This window comes from Oreochromis niloticus, linkage group LG3 (genome assembly GCF_001858045.2).
Source record: "Oreochromis niloticus isolate F11D_XX linkage group LG3, O_niloticus_UMD_NMBU, whole genome shotgun sequence".
NCBI lineage: Eukaryota > Metazoa > Chordata > Actinopteri > Cichliformes > Cichlidae > Oreochromis > Oreochromis niloticus.
Window position 1 is genome coordinate 12726118 of NC_031967.2, and position 24866 is coordinate 12750983.

General features: G+C 41.1%; 1 protein-coding gene and 1 long non-coding RNA gene across 35 annotated transcripts in view; both read right to left on the minus strand.

Moving 5' to 3' along the window:
* Positions 1-24866, minus strand: part of LOC100708363 (protein tyrosine phosphatase receptor type D) — a 397350-nt gene that overhangs the window by 26769 nt on the left and 345715 nt on the right. For 5 of the 34 annotated variants that reach the window (XM_025906064.1, XM_013274467.3, XM_019352707.2 and 2 more), the window contains 19 exons: positions 24507-24515; positions 23740-23757; positions 21656-21766; positions 20365-20376; positions 17238-17507; positions 15510-16091; positions 15044-15189; positions 14488-14632; positions 12473-12778; positions 11366-11559; positions 10939-10965; positions 9791-9908; positions 8842-9429; positions 8276-8376; positions 7885-8141; positions 6708-6801; positions 4856-5065; positions 3424-3584; positions 488-499 (listed from right to left, as the gene is read on the minus strand). In XM_025906064.1, the coding sequence (XP_025761849.1) occupies positions 488-499; positions 3424-3584; positions 4856-5065; positions 6708-6801; positions 7885-8141; positions 8276-8376; positions 8842-9429; positions 9791-9908; positions 10939-10965; positions 11366-11559; positions 12473-12778; positions 14488-14632; positions 15044-15189; positions 15510-16091; positions 17238-17507; positions 20365-20376; positions 21656-21766; positions 23740-23757; positions 24507-24515 (3361 nt within the window). The remainder of the gene's footprint in view (positions 1-487; positions 500-3423; positions 3585-4855; positions 5066-6707; positions 6802-7884; positions 8142-8275; positions 8377-8841; positions 9430-9790; positions 9909-10938; positions 10966-11365; positions 11560-12472; positions 12779-14487; positions 14633-15043; positions 15190-15509; positions 16092-17237; positions 17508-20364; positions 20377-21655; positions 21767-23739; positions 23758-24506; positions 24516-24866) is intronic. The other 29 variants (XM_019352689.2, XM_019352720.2, XM_019352682.2 and 26 more) reach the window with 22 other exon arrangements.
* Positions 1805-3416, minus strand: LOC112846515 (uncharacterized). Its single transcript, XR_003219518.1, has 2 exons — positions 3086-3416; positions 1805-2967 (listed from the first exon to the last, which is right to left on the minus strand). It is a non-coding gene; the product is annotated as an uncharacterized LOC112846515 (long non-coding RNA).

Consider the following 24866-nt stretch of genomic DNA (forward strand, 5'->3'; position numbering starts at 1 on the left):
CAAAGCCTTTTGTTCACTTTTCACTGCTAATGTCAGGCGAAGGTTTGGATACAACTTTTTAGTAATTTGGAAGCTGTAGCTGGGGTTGGTATTAAGAGTGCATTACATTATATATTGATAGTGTTTTTTGTTTCAGAGAAAACTTGCTCCACTCCCTTTTTAGTTTTGTTAGATTTTCGAATCAAGTGCCACTTTCGTAGATGTAAATGTAGTTCATTCTTTAAAAAAGAAGCAATTTGGGGGGTCATGTTGCACCACGAATACAAAGTTAATTAGCAGTTGGAAAGGTCAAGCTGTTTGTGCTTGACCTGATCTCCTCCTATCAACCACAGCAGGTGTAAGCAACATGCTTCCCAGGTCATTTCAACTCCAAATGAGAGAGAGCAGTTTCTATAGGTTTAGGCATCATATGCACAGGAAGGACGAGGGGGGAAAAAAAGGGTTTTGAAAGGAATTAGGTCTTTATCTACTTCTTTCTCACTCTTACCTGTCCGGCTTGCTGCTCCATTGGTGAGCAAGAAAAGAAATATCAACACAACATTAGGTGGTAAGACCGTTGACTTTGTATAATGGAGAATGCCAAACTTTTCCTTAGAATAAGTAAATGGCTGGCTTGCATGAGAGACAAACGATACCAATCATATCTCAGTTTTTGCTTCGCGTGCGAGATTAGTGATGCTTCACTTCAGAGATTATGCTCAATTATGCAGCCTTGGGGCTCTTTGTTTCAAATGCTACAGTTTCCCAGGTGCATCCAAGATTTGTACATTGTATCTCTGCTATTTCAAGCAGTTTCAGCTGATTGCTTCTTGTTCGAGCATAAAAGTCATCTCTTGACTCCTAATTGCTGTGTCTGCCTTCTCTTGCCTACCACTGTTGCATTTATTAAAGTCACGACGTCGGCACGTTCGAGTGGGATCAGGATCTCGAATGAATGTGTGCAAATCAAGCACATAAGAGCGTTCAAATTTGTTTTATTTAAAACAAAACGATCGCGCTCTATTGATTTGGCAGGCCGATCATCCTGTTGTCCCCCCCTGCGAGATCGCTAATAACGATAACATCAGCGGGGGTGGATGTGCGCTCGTTAAGACTGAGATATCCACTCTCTGTAATGTATACAGTACACTGTGGCCCAAGCACACGAAAACAGAGTAGCAGTAGTGCTGCAAGTCAGAGAGAGCAATAAATGAGCATCTCTGCAAATGCAGTAACGTTAAGTACCAATTTAAAAATCAAAGAAACACAAATGAACACTGCCCTTCTGTTCTATGTGTTAAATGCCCACATGAAACTACAGTGAGGCAGATTAATGTAATATGACTCTAATAATAATGATAATACTGATTTAAAGCATTGATGAGGATACCTTGCTTGCGATCGCACCGCAACCCTAGTTGGCCCTGACTTCTGTTTCTCTCTGCTCGTCATACCCACGCCCTTTCCTATAGCTCAGCAGAACATGCTTGTTTCCATTTGTTTTGCACAGGAGGCGACTTTTGTCACATAAAAATTGATCTTGACAAGAGAAATATATGCTGGTTATGCACTAAATGTTCCCTAATGTGGCAGTGACACTGGCTGGGTAATCGATGTGTAAATCTGCCTGCCACGAATGGAAAAACCAAAGCCAGCCGCATATGCAGTCCATGCTCACTTTCAAGTCACCTTTGTATTATCTCAAATTTTATATGAACGGATGGCAAGGACAATAAAATGCAAGAGCCAGAATAAAGCTGTACCTCTAAACCTCTTTACATTACACTGATAGTATTGATGGATTTTTTTTTTTTTTGGCGGGGGGGGTCTTCGGTATTGGTACTGTTACTGATTTGGGCTTGTGCTGACTCTTCAGTTACTAATCTTACCCTTCCAAAATTAAACCTTGAGGACTACTGTTAAATTCTGCTTAGGCCTGAACATTTGATTGAATGAACACTGCAGAAAATCTGCCTTATGTAAAAGGTGACAAGGGACAAGATAGCAAAGTGTGTAGATGTGTAAGTGTGCACCTTCAATATGTGCCTGTCCTGGCAAAACAGGAGGGCAGCATAAGGTCAAAGCCTGGATCAAGAGCTGAGTCCCCCCCCTTCCCCCGTGGAATAGGTAGTGGGATAAGGGAAGAGGCTGGGAAGCTATCCCAGGCCCCAGGGCCTTTCAAAGGCTGCACACACACATGCGGTGACATGCAGCAGATAGTCAAAGCTCTCCCCTCCTACGCTTGACTGATGAGCAGTGACAGCACGAGGTCTGACTACCACTAGGGGGTTTTAGGCAAAAAAAAAAGAAGGCTGTTTTGATTCAGTGTGAAAATGCACTACAGCAAGTGGGTTTTTTTTACAGTGTTACATGGGTTTGAGAGTGTGTGTTTGTGCGTGCAGGGGGTGGAGGGACGTGTCTGATTAACTTTCAGTCAACGCACGTGTCTGTTTGAAGGATCGTGGGCGACTGCACTTCATGCCTTGACAGCTTGGGTAGCTGCATTCTTGAATTCACTTACAAGAGATTAAAAGTGTGTGTGTGTGTGTGTGTGTGTGTGAGTGCGTGCAACTGGCTTTGACTGTCACGGCTTGTCTGAAGATCAATGCACCTTATGGTTTTAGCTACATTCTTACATTTAGCATCGATACTCAAATGTGCTAACTGCACATTCGTGTGTGGGTTTTTTTTAATACATTTAAATACTTCTTGGTAACACATGAATGCTTGGTTACTATAGATGACATGAATTTAAAGTGCACGTATGCAGTCTAAGTAGTAAAGTGTATGTACAGTAGTGCATTGTTTTATACTGTCTCCTTTGTAGTGAATGTGCACTAGCACAGAGATAGTGCAATGACTTCCCACCTACATTGAAGGGGAAAAAAACATACTAGTGCTGTCAACGTTAATCTTGTTAAAATGCTGTTAACGCCATAACCGCATTAACGCGGCAAATCTCCGTTAGTGCGCTAACGCAGATCGCCCCTTGCGTGGGGCTGGACGATGCTAACACGTTAATGAGCTAACCGCGTTAACGCGTTGACGCCGTGCAGCCACACACAAGGGGCGATCCGCATTTTAACAAGATTAACGCTGACAGCACTAAAAATACATGGCTCTTTATTGGCTTTGTATTATACATTTTTAAAGTATGCAGCTGTTATTTCCAGTGGAATGTGGAGTTTAAAGCTACGGCTAACTGCCTTAGCTAATCACACATGCTAGCTAACAAACACATCCCTAACATTAGCTGTTTAACAGCTAGCTAGATACAGAGATACGGCACCAGCAGTTAGGCCAACCTCTTTAGCGGGTGTTGGTATCAGAGTCTGACGTGTTTGTGTGTTAGTGTGTCTTTTTACGTTAAGCTAGCTGTTGATTCTGAATTGGATTCTCATGCTTGTGCTCCCCTGTGTGTTAATTAGCTTTTTAAATCCTCACCTCTTGTAAAGGAGGATGGCAATGACGATGCATATGATGAAGACAACAGCTAGCACAGGCCCCACCACCCAGATGAGGCCCTCCTCCTCGTCGATGATTGGCTGGGGATCGATGTCGGCTGAAACGACCGAGTCCGAGTAGGGGCTGGTAGCATACATAATCTGAGCCAGGGAAAAACAAATTAAAGGTAAATGTTCTGAAATACACGCCATTTTTTAAAAATGAAAAGTTTGGCCAGTTCTCTGTGTATCATTTCGACATCAAAAGTGTTGGCGGATACAACAGACCCAATGTAAACGCTTTCCAGGGTGTCAGATGTGCTACATGCAGTCTGATACCCTCTGGATATCTGGATTTAACAGTTTGTTTTGTTTCTGCTTCTTTTTACTCTAACTCTCGTTGGTTAAAAGAAAGTGTTAGGGGGTGTAAAGAATAACATTTATCCGCGGAGTGGTCTCTAACATGCTCCATATGTGGGTTAGGACCTTCTCACTCTTCTCTGATGCTAAAGGACACCTCATGCGTGTCTTTTAGACGCCAGCAGCTTTGACAAAGCGTCAGTATTTGACGCCCTGGGAATGAGAGCGGGCTAGTACATCTAGACCTATTTTTGGGTGCTTGAGGTATTTAAAGCAGCACTGCAAACCTTCAGTTAATATACGGCCACTGCAGAGCATATCTTGGCGAAGACAGGCATGACCAACAATACATATTAAAAGCCAATTCAAAGTTTTTCTGTGTAGTTCCTTCTAAGCCGGAGTTTGACCAATCAGAATTATCTTTAGTATCTCTCCTATACTGGAGCCTTGATTGAACTATTCCACAGTCCAAGTGAAGATTAAAAAAAAAAAGGTCCAGTGGGAAGAAAATATATGCTTCAGTGGGCAAATTAGAGATTTCCCTCCGTCCGTCATTATCGTTTTTGCTCTACCTGAACTCAGGGTTAGTGGAGAGAGTGTGAGGCAGCACTATAGACCCTGCAGCTCATCAACTCCATCATCTTGCCTGCAGCTGCCTAATCATGCAGCTTTCTGGTCTTCAGTACAGACAGACAAATGCACACACACACTAGCTGCAGCAGCGAAGATAAGGCGGACCGCACACTGGATGCAATTAAAGAGGAGCTCTGTTATCGAGGTGTTCTCGCGATCAGCTAAGGTCTTAAGGGGCTTCTCTCCCTAAAGCAGCAAGGGTCAGCTTCTTGGGCTGGCTGCAGCTTTAAGTTTTAAAGTCCAATACCTCAAAAGGACTCAGAGTAACACATCTGACCAGAAGCCAGCTCCGACCAGAAGCCAGGACGCAGCACGTTTAACCTCCTCTGCTTACTAACACGGAAAGCTGCTTTTTATTTTTTTTATTTTAAGAGCAAAGAATGTGAAATCACTAGCAAGGGGGCTTCCCAACGGGAAGAAAACTTATACTCGAGACTTACATTCTCAGACATCTCCAGAACAGCAAGCACAAAGAAGATGTATTCCTGGCCATTCTGAAGTTGCTTGTTCTCAAAGTCCCCATAGATCTTGCCATCTCCCAGGGTGAACTCTTTGGGCAGGTCTTTGAAGTAAGCGGCGATATAGGCTTTGGGTTCTGCCTGCCTCTGGAAACGAAGGCCCCTGCTCGTTCGGTTTATCTCCTTCAGCAGCTACAGTGAGGAGTGAGAAGCAGACAGTTGATAACACGTTCCAGTACACACATGAAAACAAATCCACACAAACCAAATATCTCTATCTGGATTTTTTTCTTCTTCTTCTTTTTTTTCCCCCTGATCGCTGAGCTGAAAACGCTGATTGCAAAAAAAAGGCAGAACATTACAAGAAAAGATCAATGACTTATTTCGTGTTTTTTTGGACTACAAAAGATTGTCAGATTAAAAGATTGTGTGGATTTCCAGCATATAAAACAGCTGAGGATTATCCAACAGCTTCAAACAGTAAAAAAGACACCAAATTAATTCAAAACTTACACAGCTCAATTATTCTTCTCTCGCTGATAGCATCAGAAAGATTTTTTGATGAAATATGTAGACAAATAGAAGAGAAGAAGAAGTGTTTGACAACTGTACCGTTATGCGTTTTTAATTCTTTGCCTTCAGTTCGAATGAAAGATGTGTGGAGCTGGATTATATATACTGAGATTAAATTAGAAATATGTTCAAATTAACGTTTAATTTGTGCTTTATTTGTTTGCCGTTTTTCCCTCCTCTGTTGCCTCCTCGGGCGATTAGTGTTAGCGCTTGTGACTCTAATAGGCTGAAGGACTGTGCCCTTCATACAAGCCATCAGATTTTAAATTTCTGGTACAAAGCGCGGATGATAATTATGCTAATCGGGCCTGGCTAGTTGTTTCGTTGTCTGAATGCATATCCGCGGCCTGTGCGTGCGTGCGCGGCTGTCATTCACTTTAGAGAGGGTGCGCTCATTGTGTGTGCTCTGTTTTGGCTGCGGGGCTGTTGGTGCTGCCCGATAATGTCTTCAATCATCTCTCCTGTCAACACAGCTAAATCTAGCTGCCCTTGGGAAAAGTTGTGAAAAGGTGAGTGCCAATATTGACAAACAAATAAATTCTGACAGAGGGGTGACTTTTGGCCAATCGGTCAAGGCTACAGACACATAGGCACGAGCTGGAAAGCCGATACCAGATGAGACACTCCGTGTTTTTCTTTCAGCCTTCCAGACACGTGCGACATCTCAAGATTTAAAAATTGAGGTTTAATTATCAAGATTCGATTTGCGAGTATTATTCTTTGCCAGCCTGCTTTCGGCCTGCGATGTTCCACCTCGAATCGAAACATTTGCTTACACATACATCAGTGCGTAGCCCAGGACCCCCCCACCCCCCTCGAATTATCTCGACTGGCTAAATATAAAAGTTGTCAAGTGTTTTGCGGATATGCAGGTAGCCTAGCTTTGCCTGGAATGAGAAGAGACATGAAGGCCTGATGCAGCTCTTCAGGTAATTACCGCAGACATAAAGAGGAGGAGGAGGAGGTGGGGATGGGGGTTTGAGTTTGCAGTGCACTTGATGGCTACTTTATGTTCTCATTTCCATATGAACAGTGCTCTCTGCAGCTATTTGCGTCAATCAGCGGGACTCATCTGCTGTTCTCCCTGCCCCTTATTTTTTTTCCTAGTTTGAAGGAAAAGACGTGCGCGGGCTGCATGTGCGCAAAGTTTATAAGGCTCGTTATGAAGCTGAGTATAATACTGAGATAAAAAGAGAAAAAAAAATTATAGCCATTATAACCAATTATGACAATTAAAACCAGATCATCCTTTTCAGCATACCTCCTCCAAATTCATCTCGTCAGGACTATCCCAGGGTTTGAAAAACTTGCCGGTGCGCTGCTTCTTCAGAGGTACCACCACAATATAATAACCCCTGGAAAATATAAAGTGTTATATAAATACAAATTGTTCTGGACTGGGTGGAATCAGTGGAGTAAACAACACAGCAAGAAGAGCCACGGCAACGGCTCCTTCAGTGTCTGTCCGTACTAGAAAGCGTAGTCTGCTGACCAGAAAACAGTGCAAAGAGACTAAAATCATGCTTTTAGCAAGTTACATGATCTCTTATCATCTGATCAGGGATTTCTTTTCTGCATTAATTCAAGCATGTTCATTGAAGTCAGGCAATATGGTTATACCTCGCTTAGGCCCCCTGTGGGCTAATTAGGAGAGCTCAGCAAATGTAGAAAAGATACAGAGCGAGATGGGTTTTTCATCTCTTCATCGGGGTGGCAACAGAGATAACGACCTCCTGCCAGATTTGGGCTTCCTGGTTTGGGCGCTGCTCTAGCTAGCATTAGCCAGGATAGCAGTGTGGCCAGCTAATGGGAAACTAATTAGCTTAAGCTCTGGCGTGGGAGATAGTGGTCCAAATGTAACCACCGATTTAAAAAGGAAAAAAGAAAACCCCAAGATGGGTTTGGAGCTTCAGTCTGCAATCGGATGTGATCCTTGGCCTTCTGACAACCCTGGGCTTTGTTGAAAGGCTGTAAGAGACTTTATAGGGCTTAGAGGAGTGTGCTTAAATGAGCCGGGGTGCTCCACTGTGTAATGACTCAGGTGAAGTGGATATTACACTGAAATGCAGGGATGAATATAAATGACTGTTTTGGAAGAATTACCCCTGACAAGGTCAGCTATCAAGTTAACTTGTTTATTTCCATTCACAGAGCAACAGTAGGAAATACAAATCAGTAATGTGGATGGAGGAAACGAGTTAAATATCCAACAAGACACATTTTGATACACTACCCAGGTCAGGAAATTCACAGTTGACTCGGGAACGCTGCTCCAAGCTAATCCGTTGACTTATGTTGTTATTATGTGTTTGACTGCATAGCTGCAATGAATGTATTGTATCTAACTGATGGACTGAACCAATACTTCTGATCTATGCAGCACTAATTAATCAAACACTAAAAGGAATAATCATACACACATTTTTTTTTCTGCTTACCTTACTCTCTCAGAAGTCTCCACTGCAGGTAGATCCACAGTCACCATACCGTCTGAGTTGGTCTTGTCGACCAAATGGGGTTTTGTGCGGAGGACGTCCGGGGCCGTCATGGTGGACACGCGGTGCTGAAGACCTCCTGCGCTGTTGCCGCGATTGGTCAAGAGGAAAGAGTACTGGGTTTCAGGCTGAAGACCCGTGATTAGCTTCTGGGTTAACTTCCCATCGACCTCCACACTCTGCCCGTTATCGTAGAGGATCTGTAAAAGGATGATTCACTTGAGGTTTCATGTAGAACACCACATGATTTCTAACGTAGTGTACATTGCAAGTATTCACGAGGCCTTTTGTTGCGTGTATATGAAAATGCCATACTGAGCTAGGCAATGCTCACAGTGAAAGGTTGAGCAGGGTTGTAGGTGTCTGGAATTTCCCATGTCAGCAGCACAGACGACTTCATGGCAGCTTTCACGTGAAAATTTTTTGCAAACACTGCTAAAAGAAAGGGGGAGCACGTGATTTAGACACAAAACATCCTCTCACTCTCTTTTTTAAAAACAAATCTACCGACAGAGGTCCCACATCGTTGCTTACCTGATGCCTTCTTTAAAACCAGGCTGAAAGCAGCAGTACTACTCTGAACTCAACACTATCCTCTTACCTTCTGACCCACACCAGCTCTTAAAATTAATGACTGACCTTTGCTTAACTGACAAGACAAAGAGACGTACATACTTACTCCACGTGAATTTCTTAAATGACTGTTAGATTAAAGAGACTAATGATAGGGCAGTATGTCAGAACCAAAGTCTTCGGGTTGAGTCCGTACTTTGACAACTTCTGCCTTTTGAGGTTTTTAGGGGAGTGATTGGAAAGGGCAGAGCAGGGAAAGGTCGGCTTGTTATTGTTATTTTTTTTTTAAAGGGAAAGGCCTAAAAACAATTCAGGGACTGGTCCTACCTTGATCCACAGGCTGTGTCCTGAATTGGACACTTGGGCTATAGGGACCAGCGCCCTTGCTGGTGAAGGCACACATTTTAATATCATAAGTAGTATCGGCCCTAAGGCCATCCAGGATGACTGTCGACTCCGGGGCAGTGATGAAGAGTTCTGAGGGACTGCGCGGGCTGTTGATGTCCTTGTACTGCAGAGCGTACTTCACTATTTGCCCGTTTCGTTCTGCCAGCAGCACAGGTTGCCAGCTAACCTGAATGGTGGAGGTGGTGGCGCCCTCCGCTTTAATGTTCTGAGGGTAGCCGCTTGGAACGTCCTCATTTGTGGTCACTTCTTTGACCGTTTCTTCACCAAAGCCCACCTTGTTGCGCGCCGATAGGCGAAAAGTGTAAGAGGCTCCCTTGTGGATCTCTTTGGTTGTGTAGTGGTTCTCTCTCTCTGCGAACTCAATAACAGTCAGCGGATCCACATCTTTACGGCCAAAGCGCAGACGATAGCCTTGCAGGGGCCCGTGAGTTATTGCTGGGGGATTCCACTGGAGGAGAGCTGTGCCCATGTTGGTTGTACTGACCTTAAGCCAAGGTTTTTCAGGAACTAACAGCAGCAATGGAGAAAGGGACAAGTTAGAAATATTTGTAGCACACAGGCATTCAGTGTTAGTCAGTCTACAATCAGCTTGTTTCTGTCTTTAGCGTGGCATGACGCCGTATAAAAGGCGTTTCCTGTTTTTTTGTTTTGTCTGTTTACGTTACTACAATAAAAGTGCCTTCAGCTTTGCCATGTCATACCAGTGGGTAAGAGTTATTGTTTCTTAATGAGACAGTAATTAGCTGTATTCGTGCTCACTGACAAGTGTAAATAATGCTTAGGATATTACATAATAGTTTGACTGTTATTAGATGCAATACTATAGCATTGCAAAGTGGAAATGTGTCAGCAGTGATGGTTCTGTTACCTGCACCAGTGGTGGTGATCAGCTTGGGCTTGCTGCGTGCACCGTCGCCCTTTGTCGTGAAGGCTGCGACAGTAACAGAATACGTGGTCTCAGCCTGCAGCTCTGTGATGATCATTTCCTGTAAAGACGCAAGACTTGAGTTGCAGGATGCTCATTTGTTGTCATGCAGATACAAGCAAACAGAAGTGGGATGTGATATGAAAATAACCTTCACGAACACATTCCTTTAGCATATGTGAGGCAGCACGCTAAACGGCTGGCCAAAGACGCAGATCGAGAATCCCAGCTGTAGCCACGCAACAACACAATCAGGAAAAACCTTTCTTCCCAATATTTCCAGTGTTTGTTATCTTGACTTCACTGTCAAATAAACAGCTCTTTGCAAATCGTCTCTCCCTCCTCGTTGACAAGAACAGACCGTACTGAGTGCAGCAGCAGTTGGCTGGGGGTGGGACCCGTCCATTCACCCAGCTAAATTTACCCCTTTGGTGATGGGGGCAACTGAGTTTTTATCAGAAGTTTAACCATTTCCAAACATACTACACGTGACTATTTACTCATTTGCACATGACTAAACCACAATAATTTAAAGCGCAGACACAGTTCGACATCTTCAAGTTAAAAAGTCACCAAAAATAAACTAAAACGTCGCCCCCAACCAATCGTGCCAGATGGCTGCCCCTCCCTGAGCCTGGTTCTCCCAGAGGTTTCTTCCTGTTAAAAGGGAGTTTTTCTTTCCCACTGTTGCCAAAGTGCTGTATTGTAGGGTCTTTGCCGTACAACATAAAGGGCTTGGAGGCCATGTTAAACTAAAATTTTAAATATAAAAATGTTTAAAAAAATAAACATTTTGACCTGGTTTTGATATGCTGCATCACATATACTTCAACTCTAGGCATGTGTGACTTGACAGGGATCACAGTGAAAAGCTTTACTTAATAAATAACTACAAAAGTTCATATTTTATTTCATGTTATATTTTGTTCATCAGCACTTGCAGTTTGGTAAGCTTCAAATGAGCTTCCTTTCTGCAGTTTTTGAAGATGAAATAACACTCAACCTGTTAGTTAACATATGTACCACATGCATTCATGCAGAGGTTGACAGCAGGAGAAAACATTTGTATTTCGTGAAGTTGAGCTACTCACATGATCAGTTGTATCATCATATTCCCACTGATTTTGATATCAGAACATGGAGAGAAAAAGAGACAACAAATAAGGTATAGACACTAATCACTGGAAATAAAATGCACACACACACATAGTGTTTGTCTGCAGCCACTAAATAAATTAAATACAATTTTTTCATAGAAAATATTTACAGCAAAAGCAGAAATGATCATCCATATACAGATAAATATGCAGCAATCTTGTGTATCCAACTGAATTCTCATTAGTGGCAAAACAAGTTACAACTAAGCTGAATAAATAATCAGGCTTACATAATAATAGTTTGTAATTTCACTCCAAATAAAAGACTGATTTAGCCTGATGTAAAAGGTGTGAGTGAGAAAAACATTACTATGTGTCTCAGATGATGTGGTTGGCTGAGGGTGGGGTGGGGGTGTTGTACCTGGGCATCATCAATCAGGATGTCCTTGATGGCTGGCTGTCCTGTGGGCTCCCCATTAACCATCCTGACATAGTGCACCTGGTACCCTCGGATCTGACCGTGCTGCTTGGTGGGCATCGGTGAACGCCAGATCACTTTAATTGATGAGGAGTTGACAGCCTCCACCTCAACTTTACGAGGTGGCCCGCTAGGAACTGGAGGAACACCATGGGATAGAAGAAAAAAGGTGAAAATTATAGAGAACCCCTTCACCCCCTTTTTTTTTTCTCTCTCTTTTTTTGACTCTTGCCCAAAGCCGTAGCGCAAAATGCTGCAGTGACTAAAAAAATAAAAAATAAAAATCACAAAAGTGCAGCAAACTGCAACAAGCACTGCATGACATCAATATTTCAACAATGGTAAGGAGGGGGGTAAAAACCAACCGCAAAAACAGGTCTGACAACTGACCTAATCTCGAAACATTAAAAATGGGTAGAGTGGATTTTAAAAACATGGAATAAAAATGCCTTTTTGCCACAATAGAAAAGTGGAGCCAAAGGAGGCTTCAAGAGTTTCGACTGCTTGAAGCACGGCAAGAATTTTGGCTATGGAGCAAGGAAAAAAAAATGGGTTAAAAATGACTGTATCACATGACGGGAGACAAAAAAAATCTTTTTAAAAAATGGCCTTCAAAAAAAAAACAAAAAAATCTTCCACCTTTTGTTTTTCCCACTGTCCACAATTTGTCAAGTTCTCAAAAAGAAAAGAAAAAAGTGAAAAAAATGATGACATTCGGTAAAAGTTTAAAAAATGACAGTTGGGACTGGAAGTTTGGAGGCCTTCTGCTGAAAATGCCATACCATGTGTTGAAATTGAGCAGCGTAAGGGGTGGGGGATAAAAAAAAAAGCCAAAAAATGGTGCTTTATGCAAAGTGAGTTTCTTTTTTTTTAAAAAGCATTGTCCAAAAATAGGGTTAAAGTGTCGACAGTCATATTAGAAGCAGGCAGAGAGGGTAGAAGAGAAGAGGGGGGTTTGTAGATATAGGCAAGGCTGTTAGTATTTGACAGGGTAGGTTAAGAAGGGTAGACTGGAATTGCAGCTGGAGCTTTGTTTTAGCGAACACATACCATCCTCCTCTGTGCGGATGACCTGCGGCAGGCTCTCCGGTCCTGCTCCAACATCTGTATGAGCAGTGACAGTCACACGGTACTCTGTCCATTTTTCCAAGTTTTCCAAAAGGTACTGGGTGCTTTCCGGAGGGATGTTGACGATTTGACGAGTAGTCGTGTCCTCCCCTTCGGTCGCAGCGTACTGGATGGCGTATTGCGTTATGATCCCGTTTTGTAATTCTACAGGTGGTGGCCGCCAACTTACCAGGATGTTGGTGGAGCTGGGGCTATAGCACTTGACTTCCTGAGGTGGGCCCGAGGGTTCTGGTTGTCGGGTTGGATTTGGAGCAGGTTTTTTTTTTTTTTTTGGTTTGGTTTTGGTGGGTTTTGGTGAGGCCATTCATTGGGTTGGATTTGGTTTTTGGGGATTTTGTGTTTTTGAAAGGAGTTTTTTGTTTTGATCAGGGTGATGATGGTAGAATTGACCAAAACCAAGGGAAAAAAAGAAGAGGGAAATAAAATGATAAAAAAAATGAGGCAAAAGCACAAGGACACATGTGGGTAAATCAAAAACATTTTAAATCAGTGAAACGTGGAATACACAAATAAAGGCAAAATGAAAGGTAACGACAAACACAAAAGTGTACCAACTCGTGATGAATGGATGGTGTTGACTGGGAAAATAACATGGACAGCTTTACCATATGTAACCTACCTTTGTCATGAACCAAAAAAAAAAGTGTAAAAACAAAGAAGACAAAAATCACATATCCTAATATTCTTAGATCCCGTAAATATGAAAGAAAAAAAAGCTACACCTACTTCAGATGACATTTAAGTTAAAACCATTTTAAAACAGACTAAGAAAAATTTGGCAAGCAGTTACCATCAATCCAAAAACATAAAGGTTGATGCTGTAACTATTTTTAAAAATAGAAAAAAAATATTGTGTTTGTCACCAACCTTTCCGAAGCCTGTTGGTTTGTGGTAAAAGCCTGATTGTACAACAGAGAACTTCCCAAGGAGACATGACTGATTTATTAGATTAACATTGGCATGCACTGTTTTTTCTAAGTTAACTACATCATTTACTACATCATCTGAGCCGAGTTAGAACTTCTGATCTTTTATACCTACCTGATCCCTGCCCTTGTCTTTCAAAGCCCTCAGATTTAGGTCAGATACACTGAAGTATCCTCTTCTTTTTAAAAACATTCATTTATTTTTCTATGAGAAATCTAAGACTGGTAATTCTCTGCATTTCCAATTTTAGTTTTTACCCCCTCCCCCAATTTTAACCAGCTGCATAAATCTGAGGTCTTTCGGGTGAACATGTCCCTAACTACAAAGGCAGTACTCGCTTTGAGCTTTCTATGATATTGAAAATCATGAACGCTCTTCATTCAAATCTGAATTGAGTATTAAGGTGAGAGTTCTTGAAGAAAATGGGAAAAAAAAGTTGCTTTGCTTCTCTCCATTGTAGCCACATAGAAAGCTCAGACAGACCCCAAAATATTTCTATTCTCTTATTTTTGGGCTGACATGCAATTTCAGGAGACAAGGCTTCCTAAAGGCCAGCTATGCCCTTTCATTTAGGAGAAAAAAAGGAGACACAGATGTGGGCATTCACACAAATAATTCAAGGCTTTATCATTCATTTACGTCTGTTTTTGCACAACAAAGGTGGAGAGCCCGGAGTTTTTTTATAACCTCGTCTCCTGACTTTACAGGAAAGCCCCGGGTACACTGCCCATGCAACCTTTTCAAAGGGGGGGATACAGCATGGTCAGGTAGATTTTGTAACACTGATTTTCCATTTTAAGTGTTTACAGCTTTGCTATTTTCAAATGCATCAAACATTTAAAGGGGGAAAAAATCTTATTTGGTTTATCTGTGCTCAGAAGGACCTTTCTGACATTTTTGTCACATCTTCGATTATTTTTTTTTGCGGCCCACATAAAACTTTGAATGCATTTGAAAATGTGTTCCTTCCCAGATAGTTTCAACCCTGTCAGATAAGGAAGAAGACCTACGTGTCTGTGGAGTTTCTGCAGAGATTTCATTGGTGTAAGCTCCAACTCCGTGTTTACTTCGGGCAGCCAGCCGAAAAGTGTAAGTAGTGAAGGGCTTCAAGTCCTTCAGTAGGTACGTTGTTGTCGGCTCAAAGCTGACTCGTTTCTGGGAGGAAAGGGTGGCACTGTCACTTTGTGTATAAGATTCGTTAAACTACAGCAGAACAGAAGAAAAATCAAATAATAGGCTTTACTAAGACAGCTTTAATTTGAGATATTGTCTCACCAAAGTCAGAGGTTTTACCAATAACAATTATAATAGTTCAACTTTTGACATAAACAATATCTTAGAAATAATGCTTCATGATTTAGCTCAAGTTAAACAATAGAACATTGCATATACATACATTTACTTGGTAAGAACAGATCAACTATGCAGACTAATAGTAAGAAAGTTAGGCACATTAAACACAATAATCCCAAAAATGATTAGAGCCTTATTAATGTGTTAAGGAGAATTATGAACTCTTAAGTCTTAAGAGTTGACAAAATTCGCTTAATATTAGAAAGTAATTACCTCCTCTTTGTCATCTCTCTTTCTGTATAAAAGCTCATATCCTGTCACTTGGTTTTCTTGTCCGGTTTGCGTCGGAGCGTTCCACGACAGCAAAATGCTTGTTTCTGATTTGGCTTCTCCTTTGAAGTCAGTTGGTTGTGAGGGAACTGGAATTAGAATGAAGAGACAAATTCATTACTCGTCACGTCCTGCACTATCCACTCTCATCCGAGTCACACGTGCACACACATGCCACTTGGCGGTTGAGTTATTGGGATAGTCTTCACGGGACTTTTTCGTGAGAAATAAACAACGAGGCATTCTCACTTAAGATCACTGGCTAAAAATGTTTGTCACACTCAAAATTTTCATTGCAGGATTAAGAATAATGATACTTTTTTGCAGCTTTTTTTCCAGTTTAGTATTTTCATTCATTGTCACGTTGGTTTTTTTTTCTTAATGAAAAATAAAGTAAAAACAAACCCACCTCCGGTCTTAGCAATGATTTGAAGATCTGGAGAAAGAGGACCATCACCCACTGAAGTGTAGGCTAAAATTTTGATATAGTAGGTCTTATTTGGGATGAGGCCCTGGATGGTGACAAAGTTAGACTCCCGGACGATCTGCTTCTCCCAGTGGTTGGGGTGCTGGCTGGGATCCATGGTGTAGTAGACTCGGTAGCCCATGATCTGTCCGTTGGCCTCCTCTGGTTCATCCCACTGGATGACCGCTGTGGTGGCGCTCATCATGTGACCTCGGACATGCCTCGGTGCGGTGCTGGGTGCCTGCTCAGCAGTTTTGGCCTCAATGCTCTCGCTGGGTGGCCCTCGGCCGATGTTGTTCACCGCCACCACCCGAAACTCGTAGTCGGAGTAGGGGCTGAGGCCCCCGACGCTGTACCTAGTGGTGGCTACGCCATCAATCTCTTTGTACAACTCATCCGAGTACTTGGACTTGTGCTGGATGATGTAGTAGGAAATTGGTTCAGGGTTGCCAGAGTCCCAAGCCAATGTTATGCTTGTGGCTGTGCGCTCTTCCACTACAGGAATACCAGGAGCCTTGGGCAACGCTGTGATGATAATTATGGCATGAATATTAATAAAAATGCAAAATACACAAAAGTCACATATTGGTAGAGGAATTTATTTTATATGCCGTAGAGACTTTATTTTAATTTGTTGATGGTTGACTTTTATTGATAACTTTCATTTACCAGACCGCTGCACACGATACTGATGAGCCACAGTGTATGTGGAGTCATAAGAGACTGTGTTGTGCGTATTCGATTAGGTGGGTGGGTAGTCTTAATATTACTTCAGTTTTCTAGTTTATAGTTGTGTAAAAAAAGAAGAAAAAAGAAAAAGAAAAAAAGCGACATATCATCTAATGAGTGAGATTTAAGGCTTGTACACTCCACGTTCAGCATTTCGGAGCGTTGTTGTCGTTAATCTTGGGTTTCCCAGTGTTTATCACTTTAATAATTAAACAGGTAAATTTATTACTTTAATTCCCTACACCGTGGCACATGGCAAAAAGATATCAGGGCAATAGATTGTCTTTATACACCATCTGAAGTATGCTTCTGGGGGAGCTCCTGCCAGAGGGTTATATTGTGACTAATATCTCTGTGTTATGTCTTGGAAAAACAAAGCTGAATGTCTGTGTACGTGGCTCTGTCCCCGGTGTGCTCGTAAACATGGCGGCACCAATCGGGGGTATCTTTCTGACACACTGCAGTGTAGATATGATTACGCACAGATAAGTACCATGTCTACACCAAAGTATACTCACTATGTTTCACCCTCTAACATGCCCCCTCCTTTCTTACAAATTGCTCGCAGAAATGGTGCGCTTTTGGCTCTGTAGCTCTCCAGCTGAGAGATAAGCACTTCACTATATTCTCAGCCTGGCATCTAATGCACCGAGGCTGGTGCCAGGGCTTGTCTAAAGCTTTAAGGAATCCTCTACAGATGACTTATCGTGGCAGTGTGAGGTAAATAAGTTCCTTTAAAGCACTGCCAGTAGTCGCTGCTCGGATAGATTACTAATAAATATTAGCTGCAAACTGGAGACATACTGTATTTTGAAGTAAATACACACTCTAAGAAAAGCTCTTGAACTGAACTATTAATACCTTTGCCTCTAGCATTGGCATTTCTATGAAAATTAGAGTCTTTATTTACAGTATTAGCAGAAGAATTAAAGCCACATGTACCTTTCACTGTTATCTGTGCCACAGCCTCTATCACCCCGAGGGTTGACATGGCTACACACGTGTAATTGGCCGATTGCCGTACGTCCGTAAGCTCCAAGACGTTACGTCCAATGGGCATATCGTCTTCCGGCGTAAGATCCTCAGCACCCATCATCCACTTGACATATGGCATGGGGGAGCCCACAGCTACACATGTGATATTGACACTGCCGCCTGGCATGATCTCATTGTCTGTAGGTGGAATGGAGAATCGTGGTGGCACCCGTCGCACTAAAAAAAGACCAAAAAATAGCATGAAAACCAGGCGGAATCTGGGGAAACCTTTACAGAAACACGGCATTCACCCAAAAAGAAGAAAAAAATCATTTAATGAGAATATTAACAGACTCTTAAATGTTTAATAGTGTGAAATTCTCTAAGATTTCTCCATTTATGAATGTTCACTAAAGGTTAACTCATGCGATCCGAGACTTCGATTACGAGGCGAATGGATTAACAACAACACAAGCACCATGCACAAAAAACTGCATCACCATCAGTACGGATGTACAGAACTGCACAAAGTGCTGGAGAGTCAACAGCACTCCACAGTTGTATGCAAACAAACAACTTTCAGGCTGCAAACTTCCAGCTGATGTGAGATAATGTGCCGCATCACATTCTCACATCACATGGACATGTAGGTCGTACACTTAAAGGCTTCACACGCAAAAAACAGGAAAAGTGGAGCTGTTCTATACACCTCAGATAAATGTGAAATTTATTAAGAGGAGTAGTTATACTGCCGCTCAAAGCATGAATAATCTCACAACATTACAGTCAGTGGTTCTACAATTCAATCCATGCCTGGGAACGAATCAAAATCATAAACATCATTTATGATGCTAATTCAGACTATTTTCAGTATGACTGTACGCCTCTCAGTACATTTTGACAGAAAGGGCTAAAAAACGTCATTCACTTTGACAGCTCTGGAATGATGTGCCATGTTAGGGATTTATAGGAAAGGATTCAATCCTAAAAGGAGGGTAGCACACTTAAAGACGGATGCTTCTGCAGGGTCCGAACAATGCATTGGTGCAGCAAACTTATCGGTCAATATCAGCTACTGGCTCTTATATCGGTATCAGCATATATAATGGCCAATAAATGCACATTTATAAATGATGTTGCATAATTTGTCCACTAGAGGGAAGTCTGCAAACAATCAGCGGATTAAAGAGTTCTTGTAAAAAATAAAAGTTTATTAAATAAAAGCTATAAGCAAGGAGTGATAAATAACTAGGCATAAGCAAATGTTACAGAAATCTGTCTGAAAGAAAAGTATCAGCCGATATACTGTAGGTTTAAATCATCGAATATCGGCATAGTATCGGATTGGGATCTGGGCGGGAATATCACCTTTGAAATGCTCAATGTAATGTTACTTCCAATTCCAATACTAGTTTTGCAGCACATCAATAATGCACTATAATGTGCTATTCCTGCAAAAATGTGATACATTTCACTCTTACGGTGACTCTTTTTTAAAATATTGTTAGATTAAATTACTCTTAATTGTGCAGGTTTGCTCCAATAAAAATCTTTAAAAAGGCTACAATTTCTTAAAAAGATGAATGTCAGTGTGTGACGCTGGTAACACAGGAATGGCATCGAGGCCTTCTGGAGGAGAGCAAGAATCAATCATGCATACAAGAACAATGTTGGCTTTGGGAGGCAACCACATGAGGGAGTCTAGGGAAAGGGGGCTGCGGGGGCAAAAGAAGCAGTAACAGGGTCAGAGGGAAGACATTGTGTCACTCGGTGTAAATGGAGAGGTTAGTCTGACACTGTTACACTGCTCTAACTGCGGCTAGCACAAGCTAAGGGAGAACAGGGAGACACAAAAGAAGATAACATCATCTTAGCACTCAGGTTTATCCAGGGGACGTAGGCACAAAGGAAATGAGGCTGGTACTACCAGGTGCTGTTGTACAACGTCTAGCGAGGATTCAAATAAAACGTAAAGTCAGTGTTACTGCTCGTGGCATTCAAAATGGATTACTCAATAAATTATTTAGCGAACCTTGAAGAAATAAATGAAGGAATAAATCACTTCTAAAGATTGGAATATTTGTAGTTACACTTACGCTGAGTCTAAGCGAGTTACTTGTGCTATATTTGACTAGAACTTAGACGTGCTCTCGCAGCTGCCTGCTACTAATTCACAGAGCCCATTCTGTTGAACAGGCGGCAGCTCTCCAGAGAGGAAATCTAGGGGAACTGCTTGCATTATTAAATACAACGTTTCTCTCGCTCAATATTTAATTAATATCCAATTGGATCACGCTCCCCACAGACATAATATTATCCTGCTCATTTGAATATCATTACATTTGTCAAGTCTTGTGGATAACGCTCTAAATACATCATTCTTTCATGACTTCCTGCGCAGAAACATCCTCATCTGAGGAAGTGGATCGTCTCTAAGGGCAGGATTGTTTTTACAGCTTGATGCCTGCCTTTAGTTCCAATTACAACAAAAGGTGGATTTCGCTTGAACATGCTCTTATCTGTGACAGACTTCCGTTAGAGGAAAATTTTTGTGTAGACTAAGGCTTAAACTCTTGCATGCAGAGAAACATTTGACATCCATGTGAATGGAGGTGGCTTTAGTTCTAAGCACCGATAAATGAAAGACAGTGATCTTCCTAATGCTGTTTTCTTTCTTGCTTTTAACCGCCTTACCCTATTCCCCTGCTGTGCTGTTAGTCATCAGAGAAACCAAGCAGGAACACTGACAGGGTAAGAGCTGGGGGAAAGGGGTGGCTAGTCCAAACATTAACAGGTGACCATGCAAATAGACCGTCAGACGGATGCAAATATCATTCCTAAAACCCCACCTCAAGATGCAAAACATGCACCACCTATTGGACAGTCAAGCAAGGACCAGAGGCATTCTCAATGGGAACATGGACACTGAACGTACAGCAGAGAAAAATAATATTCATAGAAGCACAAAAAAAAAAAAAAAAAAGTCTACAGTAATACATCAGTTTTTTTATTTTGAATGTCTCTAAAATGTAGCTAAAAAGAAAAAAAAAAACACTTGTTTCTGTTGTGTTCAAAAAGTAAAAAACACACCAACCTTCTCGCAGCTCTGAGGGATGTGGGGAAATTGATGCAGAACAAAATAAAAATAAGGAAAGGAGAAAAACAAGGGAAACACAGAGAGTAAAAAGGCCATGTTTTAGGTGTTCAAATGCTACTTGAACAATTAGAAGGACCTTCTGTTTCGAGGGCGCAGGAAGCCGCTTGCACCCAAGAGCACCCACGTTACAAAGCAAAGCCTTAACCTGTCTCATTTCAATCCTTCTAAATAAGAAGAAAAAAACATATCGTCTGCTCAAGTCATGTGGTTAGCTTCAAATATAGTAAATATTAATTAAAGTTGATTACATAGCTTGTAAAAAATACTTTGAAACTATAATTAATGAAAGCTAACCATAGGACTAAAGAGCACTGAAATATTTGGAAGAAAAATATAATAAACTCAATAAATAAATAAATATATATATACATAAATATATATATATATATAGGCTCTAAACATGGAAAGTTTCTGGATTACTGGAGCAAAAACAGTGGGTTTTGTATATAAAAGCAAAAAAAAGCTTTGCATACTAAGTGCAATAAGAAGTACGTAAGAAGAGTTGTGCTACATATTCTGGCTAAACAAAAAGAAATATAAAAAAACTGTTGATTACAGGCTCTGTAGGAAAAAAAGAGATCACTAAAAGCTGCTCTTGAACTATGTCGTAATTACCAAAATCGTTAAGCTTTATATTTCAAACGCTGTGCAGCTGTGACTGTTTTCTTTTGTCAGCTAATTTCATCTTTATTGCAGGATAACAAAATTCACCACTGTTACATAATGAAATTATTATATTCCAGTTTAAACTCTTGAATTTGGTGTTTTAACATATTCATCGTCAGCAGCAAAGGTAATGGGATTAAAGGTGTCCTTCCATTGTTGACCAGTGGGTAGAAAAAGGAGCTGTTTACTGCTGGGAAAAAAAAGTCAGGGCTGATGGAGGGGAGGGAGGACATCCGCCTCCAACAGTTAGGTTTTAAAAGCAATTAGTAGATAAAAACAGCAAGCAGTGTTAGATTCAGGATAATCGAGAGAAAAGGGCCAGAAACATGTAAAAGACCACTTTAGGTTCAAATCAGTGCAGGTAAGTCAAGTGCAAAAACCAAAAACCAAACCAATACCAAAAACTAAACTTAACAAATCAAGCATACTTACAATAGAGTCACACGATGTGGCCCCTGCAGACTTTATTGGCTAATTTAAAAATTCCTCTCAAGTCGTAAAGAGAAAGTTAATGTAATGTTTGACAGAAGCATGCTGGTGGTGCTTAACGCGCGCTTCCTACCTCTGACATATAGGTTTGCTGGGGCAGAGTAGCGGGTTCCATCGTTGTTGGTCGCCACGCATTCATACTTCCCCTGGTCAGACTCTTCGCTCTGCTCTATCTGGAGGGCTCCTGGTTGGGAATAGCAAACGGGGTAGCAAAGTATATTCGGTTAAAGCTATGTCGTTGGCATCAAGTTCACAAGCAAAAAAGAACCAAACAAAAAAAAAAAACAACAAACAAAAAAGCAACGGGCTCGTTTGACCTCATGGAGGTCAACGTCAGTGCCCATCATTTCTAGATTTCTGTCCTTCTAAGCATCAGTAGATCAGTGAAATGAACCTTATAATTGATCGATATCCAATTAAATGTATGAATAAAATTTTTATAAACATTAAATTCGATCACTTATTGTCACAGCCTGATCCGCTGGCTGAGGTGAAATGGAGACTGTGCAATCGCACTGTAAGTGAGGCAAAACACTGCGATACAAATAGTTTCCTTCAAGAAGCCTAAAGTAGCAACACGAGAAAAGAAAGGAAAAAAACACATCGTCAACCAAATCCAAAGGGAAAAAAAAAGAAAAATAACACCAAAGTCAGTCGCTAATATATTTACCCTCTTGATGATCTCTTATTAAAAAAAAAGCTTTTTTACCTATAGGCTCTAACAAGACACTCATCCTAACGCCAATGGAAAAAAAAAAAAAATGTCACTTTGAAAAATAGGGGCAAGCCCGTCAATGTACAACATATCACTGGACTGGTCAATATGGGGATGAGTGATACTACTTCAGGGAAACATGGATCAAACAAAAGAGGTTTACAGTATAAGAAAGCAGCATAACAAGGGAAGACAATTGAACAAAAGAAATTTAGGTATGAATTTTAGCATATTCAATCACAAATCAGGTGTATTATTCTGCCTGCAGAATAATTTGGGACTTCATTTAAGTGAAGTGACTTTTCAAAAAAAATGCAGCTCGTGCCAAAAAATTGAAAAATGCTGCTGAGACATCTGGAAAAAATGTAATTGAACGTATTATGCAAGGCAAAAGCACCATATAACCCTCTGTAACAAAAGTTTTGACATGCAAATCTTAGCGAAGAAATGTATGTCGACACAACTTACAACCTTCTGACAACCCTTAGCTGAAAAATAAAATGCAATTGTATTAGAAGACAAAATTCAAAATACCGGCCTGAGCCGACAAGAAGGTAACCAGCCACTGCTTTAGCTTGTGAAAGCCACAAAAGACACCCATAAAAATCCACCAATGGGATCAGCAGTGTGGTGTCACATGACCCAGGGAAAAATGGCTTTATGCATCAACAACTCTCCGGCTCCATGTCACACGGCAAAAATGAGCCAATCGGGTCCTCGCCAGACTCTACTTGTTTGCCTTCCCAAACCCTGAAGAAAAAAAGTCAAAAAGTAAAATAGTCTCCAAACCCAAGAAAAGTAAGAAAAATAGGTGAAAGAGAAAAAAAGCACCGTAGAAACTTTATCAAAAAAGTGGTTGTTTGGGCTTTTTTGTAGAGGTACAGGAGAGGAAAGCAAATAGAAGAAATGGAAAAAAAAATAGTTTGCAAAGATAGAAAGAATTCTTTGGGAGAAAAAAGCAGAGGAGAGGCAATGTTGTCGTCAGCATGCCTGCGTGATTCCACAGCATCTGTGCATATTTTTAGTGCTGAACAAGAACAGCTAAGGGGGAAAAATGCTTGGTTGTTTTAGTTGGACAAAAAGAGGGACACATGATTCGCTATGGCCAAAAAGAAAACAAAAATGAAACGTAAAAAATAGAGTTTAAAAAAATAATTGTCATTGGATATGCTTATTCGAGCCAGGGCAAGCATATCGCAACTGAGCTAAACGGGCTCTTAAAACGAGAACACAAAGGAGTAAATAAAGCGTAGACAGAAAGATGAAATACGAACGTAGTCAACGAAACAGGACAAATAAGAAGGAAGGTCCATATGAACGAAATGGGATTCGGTCTTGGTAAACAGGACAGAAATGGAGGTGATTCAAGTGAATGGATGGATTGACAGCAAGAATGAATTTGTATTATTTTCATTCTGTGAACGTCAGTTCAGCACTCTTACCTCTTATTGGTGTACCACCTGGGTGGATAATATGAATGCAAATAAGATTAGAAAGAAGAAGCATTAGTACGTGTAGATAGAGGCTGGGGGCTTTGGAAGAAGAATCAAATTAGATTTAACAGGGTACGTAAATAAAGGTACTACAGGAAAAGAGAAAGGAGAGAGAAAGAGAATAAGAACTTTTTTTTTCTGAACTCTACTGGCAAAGAAAGACAGGATTCATCATAGAAAAATCACTGGTCAGAGAGACACATTGGTGTACCACGGGGAGGTGCCATTTTGGAAGTGGCAATGGCTTCTGAAGACCATCTACTGAAGGGAAAGACTTTCAGGACTTTGTGGTGTGTAAGATTGAGAGCAGAGATACTTAAAGAAAAAAAAAGTGTGATCCCTTTGCTTGACCTGAGCTAAGAAGAGCTGGTCACCTCTCTAAAGGTTCTTCAAATTTCCATGCCTAAGATGTGCTGGTGTTAAAAGATTAAGTGAGTAAGCGGTGGGTCAGTAAGTGAGTTACAAACATGTGAGGACAGATCATTATCCAGGTCAGTATATGACAATGCTAAGCTAAACTTTGGATAACCTCCAGATTGGGTGACGCTACAGCTGGTAGTGACAGGACACCGTGGGGTGAGGGAAGAGTGTATGTGCCTCTAGTAGTAGCCCTGAGACTAAACTATCTGTTAGTAAAATGCATGCCATGCATTTTAATAGTTGTTGGAACATGGAAATTAGTGGAGGTGATGTGTGCTTTAGAGCTAAGCACTTACCAAAGGATTCTGTAGATTTAAAAATATAGAGAGAAGAAAGACAGCATAAGAATAGGATTATATTCTTTAGGTAAGTTTAGTTAACAAGGTTTTGTTAATGCTTTATAAACTCTGAGTTGCACGTTAGCAAAAAGGATTAATGCTACACAATTCTGTTGAAAACAAGTCAGCAAGGAAGTAAGGTTAACACGATGATTTAACAAAGAACAGCTGTGAAATCTGTGAAGACAGGGGGTCAAACACACAAGACTTAAAATTTAAGTAGTTAGGTTAATGCGCTGTTATTAGCTGCTAAATAAAGTTGCAGGCTATATGTATGTCTAAGTTCTATATTGCGATATTAAAATCAAACTTGAGTGT